General features: G+C 35.6%; 1 protein-coding gene across 1 annotated transcript; it reads left to right on the plus strand.

The window, feature by feature from the left end:
• Positions 1 to 1,985: 1,985 nt before the first annotated feature.
• Positions 1,986 to 5,040, plus strand: LOC108468774 (ankyrin repeat-containing protein At5g02620-like). The gene is made up of 4 exons (XM_017769634.2): positions 1,986 to 2,403; positions 2,592 to 3,131; positions 3,213 to 3,625; positions 4,135 to 5,040. The coding sequence occupies exons 2-4, from the start codon at positions 2,789 to 2,791 to the stop codon at positions 5,011 to 5,013; spliced, it is 1,635 nt and encodes a 544-aa protein (XP_017625123.1). The 5' UTR covers positions 1,986 to 2,403; positions 2,592 to 2,788; the 3' UTR covers positions 5,014 to 5,040.
• Positions 5,041 to 5,461: the final 421 nt, after the last annotated feature.

Consider the following 5,461-nt stretch of genomic DNA (forward strand, 5'->3'; position numbering starts at 1 on the left):
AATAAAGCATAAAGTTCTTTTCGAATTAAGGTCTTAAAACTAGGGCTTAACGTATCGTCTAACAACTAGGGTGACGTATACTCTTCATAAGAGTCTGCCAAACCACCTAGCTCGCTTAATGCAGACTTAGCTCGAAGGTGCAACCATAGACTCATATACTTGGTCAAATTTAATACCTACCTACTCAAAACTTACTCTATATGCCTTACTTCTATAAATAGTATCTGAACATTAAGGCTTTGCCAGATAGGATGTCACATCCCCAATACTCAACAAGTTTTGAGATAAAGTAGGAATAAAATAGACATTATAAAATAGCTATATGTTATTGTGACCATTATTTATTGCAACTGTGGCTTTGCCCTCAACTTGCATTTACTTGTCATCACCAAGTCTCACCTTCACCTTGTATGACTGATCTAGCTCTTTGAACAAATACATTATCCTGGTCATATGATTTGAATAGTCTTTTTTTAGAAATCAAATATCAGTTGAAACTATAGTGTTATCTTGACAGACCTTAAATAACTTAATATTTCCATCATCTTTTGCATATTTTCTTGCTTTTCTCTTTTGCAACAATCTACCTTCACATGTCAATACTTCTTGTAATGGTAACATTGAACACTGCTCTTGTAGATTTTCTATTTTTCATTCATTAGCCTTTGTTCATAATATCTAGTAGCTCTTCCTTTGCTTCAACTAACTCTGCCCTAGTAATTTCACCTACCATGATAACCTTATCTATATGTCGCCTTTCTTTATTGCTCAAAAGACTCCCTATCACTTGAAAGGCCTTTTTCTCACTCTTCTCATTTGGTTGATTCAATATTGCCTCATAAGATTGTAAGGATCTTATAAGTTCATCATAGGAGTAAGAAGCCATATCTTTTGACTCTTCAATGCCTACAACAACATGATCAAACCTTGGAGTCAAACTCCTCAATACTTTTCCAATAATAGTTTGATCTTAATTTTTTTTTCTCCATAGGATCTCATTTGATTGACAACTGCGATTGCTCTTGAAAGATAGTCTTGTATTGATTCCCTGGTTTTCATTTTCAATGTCTCAAAGTCACGATGAAAAAACTAAAGCTTCATTCTGATTACTTTCGAAAAGCCTTGGTATGCAATTTGTAATGTTGTCCAAGCTTCTTTTACAGTAATTGATGTTGCAATTTTTGAAAAAAATGACTCATAATAGCACATTGAATAAAGAATAATGCTTTGGAGTCTCGTGTTTGATTTTTCTTCAACTTGGCCTTTTCATTATCATTGGAATATCCACTCTCAACTAAGTCCCATATATCTTGAGACCTAAAAAGTGACATCTTGATGATCCAATTCATAACTTTTGTCATGGAAGACGAGAATAGCTAGTTGAGTAACACTCATAACATTGTTGTTTGTCACTATGAGATATGCACCCAAGAACAACATACCACAAATGTTGGAGAAGATAACTCAAAGTATCATAAAAACACAAAAACAATGTTTAAAATTACAGATGAAGTGAGACAAAATTTTTAAGAAGAATTTAAATAAATAGGCGATGGGCACAAATATACTGAAATACTCTTGAAAGACGGATGCATTTATTCAACTGAAATCAACCCTTCATATAGGTTGTACAACGCAACAAACCATATAGAAAAAAAAAACATTTACCACTAAATCACATCTCAATTAATATAAACAAGTAAAAAAGTAAAACATACTAAGTAAATATTACAACAAACAAATATTTTCAACCTTATAAAAGAAGATGTAGAGTCATAAATTTTACTTTTTTACTTTGTGTCGAAAAGTCATAAATTTTAGTTTTACATATTATAGAAGTTCACAAAATGGGAAAAAAGATTCCTAGAAACTCTTGAGACTAGTAAGTGACATTAATACTAAATTTAGGTTTAATTTAATTGAATACACGTCAATATTTAAAAATAATATTTAATAGTTAGAAAACTACAAATGCCATTATTATTTTTGGTTAATAAAATGCCATTATTACATTCCTACGAGCTCTTGCTGTTATTATTAACCCAAAGAAACAAAATAAGAAAGGTTTCCCCTAAACGTTGTAATGATGACAACCTTTACAAAAGTCTCTCTTTATGTTTTAGTTTATAGTATGTGGGATGGGTCTGGTTTTAGATTCGCTTGAAGTTGTGAATACATGTGCTTTTTATGTTTTTACCTTCTAAAGCTTAAACTTAACAATCTTTCTTCTTCATAAACAAAGGGGGGTCAAAGCAATTTTTTTCTTTTCTTTTTTTGGTATTCTGATTAGTAACAGAGAAGTTCAATCAAAAACAGGTTGATACTTATACATGTGCTTTGGTAGTCTGGTTTTTGATGGATTAGAGCAGAAGTAACTCTCTGTTTTTTTTTTTTCAAACTCAGGTAATTATTATTATATCATTCTTTTGTGTTTCTCCATTTTCTTCTTCCTAAATAATTCAACTTTATGGGTTTTCTTGTTTTTGGTTTCTGGGGTTAAGACTTTTAAGTTGTTTTCTTATAAATATTCATTGAATGACATGTTGGTTGGTGTTTTAAGAAAGCTGAAAATGGATTTCTGTTGTAAGCAGGCATATACTTTGGGATGCAAGTGTCGGGATCATTGAGATCAAGGATTGTTTAGAATCTCATTTTATTAGCTGGTTTATATAAAAAAAAAATGCAAATTTTGATCTGGGTTTTTGTTGGAAGATGAAGAAAAGAAGGTTTTTCAATTCATAACAGAAGTTATAGTTGAGCAAAGGAGAAAATTTTGATTTTGATTGACATGGAGAGACCAATAACTGAGCAGCCAAGTGTTCCGGCTCGTAGGAAAAAAATGACCAAACAGTTAACGGGAAAACGCGATGATACAGCTCTACATTCAGCGGCAAGAGCTGGGAATCTTGCAGCGGTGAAAGAAATCCTTACAGGTATTGAGGAGGATGCATTGAAGGAGCAGTTAGCTAAACAGAACCACTCCGGCGAAACTGCGCTTTATGTTGCGGCCGAATACGGTTATGTGGATTTGGTTAAAGAGATGATTAACTATTACGATCTTGTTAATGCTGGGATCAAAGCGAGAAATGGGTTTGATGCACTCCACATTGCTGCTAAACAAGGAGATTTAGGTATGTTTCCAACACCTGAATTGTCTGTTTTTGTTTTTTTGGCGGTGAAGATGAGGTTTTCAAGAGTGACCCTTGTTGCAGATATATTGAAAGTGCTACTAGCAGCCCATCCGGAACTGGCTATGACTGTCGATTTATCGAACACCACGGCTCTTCACACGGCGGCGACTCAAGGCCATATTGAGAATGTGAAGTTCTTGTTGGAGGTAGGTAGTAGCTTGGCTATAATAGCAAGGAGTAACGGTAAAACGCCTTTACATTCTGCATCTAGGAATGGTCATTTGGATGTTGTGAAGGCACTTTTGGCTTGTGAACCTGGGATTGCTCCTAGGATTGATAAGAAAGGGCAAACTGCGCTTCACATGGCGGTGAAGGGGCAGAGTCTTGCTGTGGTGGAGGAATTGATAAGGGTGAATCCTTCATTGATGATAAACATGGTTGATACCAAGGGTAACACAAGCTTGCATATAGCCACCAGGAAGGGAAGAGCTCAGGTAAATCACTCTTATTTTGAGTTTATCAATCAGTTTAGCCATTCATGTTTGTCTGCAAATTGAACCAGGTCAATCCCTTGTTCATTTTAAAGAATAATTAAATTCAATGGCTGCCAATTAGATGGTTTATCCGGTGTGATTTAGAATAATAATTCTGAATTAATTTTATGATTACTTTCAAGAGCAAATGCTTTTCATTATTGATTTCTGACCCTGCTGGTTGACTTCTTAACAAAGGCCTGAAGTCTCTCACAATCTGCCAAAAGATTTAATTGAACTAGTGGGTTATTATATTTCGAAAGGTCAAACTACATGTTTCAACAAATGCTGCATAATCTTGACAACTATAGATGCAATAAGTTACAATCTTCCCTAAAAGAAAAAAAAAAGTTTAATTATTACCTAATGAATTTTAACCTTAATTTGGTATCCATTTCAGAAGATATTTCATTTGGGAAAGGAAGAAGGCAATATCAAGTAAGCTAATGGAATCTTTTTCTTTTGTGCAGATTGTTAAACTGCTACTTGGATATAAAGAAACCGACATTAAAGCTGTTAACAGATGTGGCGAAACCGCTTTCGACATTGCTGAGAAAACTGGCCACCTGGAGATTGCATCCATGCTGCAACAGCATGGGGTTCAGAGTGCTCGAGCCATCAAGCCGGCAGCAACGAACCCAGCTCGAGAGTTAAAACAAACTGTGAGTGATATAAAGCATGAAGTGCACTATCAACTAGAGCACACCCTCCAAACCCGAAAACAAGTGCAAGGCATAGCCAAAAGAATCAACAAAATGCATTCTGAAGGTCTTAACAATGCAATAAACTCCACCACTGTGGTTGCTGTCCTAATCGCTACCGTTGCTTTTGCAGCCATCTTCACTGTCCCTGGCCAGTATGTCGATGACCCGAATGACATTCCGCCTGGCGACTCCCTTGGGGAAGCAAATATAGCTCCAAAGCCTGCTTTTATAATCTTCTTCATCTTTGATTCGATTGCCCTCTTCATTTCTCTGGCTGTTGTGGTGGTTCAGACCTCAGTTGTAGTGATTGATAGCAAGGGAAAGAAGCAGATGATGGCAATTATCAACAAGTTAATGTGGTTGGCTTGTGTGCTTGTTTCAGTGGCATTCTTGGCCTTGTCATTTATTGTAGTTGGCAAAGATGAAAAGTGGCTTGCAATTGGAGTGACAATTATAGGAACAAGTATAATGGCCACTACTTTAGGCACTATGTGTTATTGGGTGATTAGGCATCGGATCGAGGCTTCAAATATGAGAAGCATACGAAGATCATCACAGGCGAGCCGGTCACGATCTTGGACAATGTCTGTGATGTCAGATTCTGAGATTCTAAACAATGAATTTAAGAAAATGTACGCGATTTAATAAGATCATGCCTCATCTTTTTTTATATCTTCCAAATTGTTCATATTTATGAGTGAAGAATGATGAAAGCTCTAAATTTCTTAGCCACCTGCATGAATGAAAGAGAAATGTTTAAATCTGATAACATGAATGCAACCACATCAGATGTGAACTTCAAGATGTGATCCGTCAATAAAGAAGCTAGGGAAATTGAGTACTGGAGGAAAAGGAGCATTCCCCTAAAGACTTTCCAAATTGACTGAATGAACAGAAAAGATGGCAACGACCTGGACACTGATAGTGAATTCCACTAGAAAACATAAAGAAAATGTGGACAAATTTGATGTTTGAAGAAAAAGAGAAACATGGGAAGCTAGGTAGCTGATTTATGACTTGGGATGGTCCATCCAGAATACGATTTTGACCACTCAATCAAATCAACACACAAAAAAGAAAGGAGGGAAAAAAA

Source organism: Gossypium arboreum, chromosome 7, assembly GCF_025698485.1.
Source record: "Gossypium arboreum isolate Shixiya-1 chromosome 7, ASM2569848v2, whole genome shotgun sequence".
NCBI lineage: Eukaryota > Viridiplantae > Streptophyta > Magnoliopsida > Malvales > Malvaceae > Gossypium > Gossypium arboreum.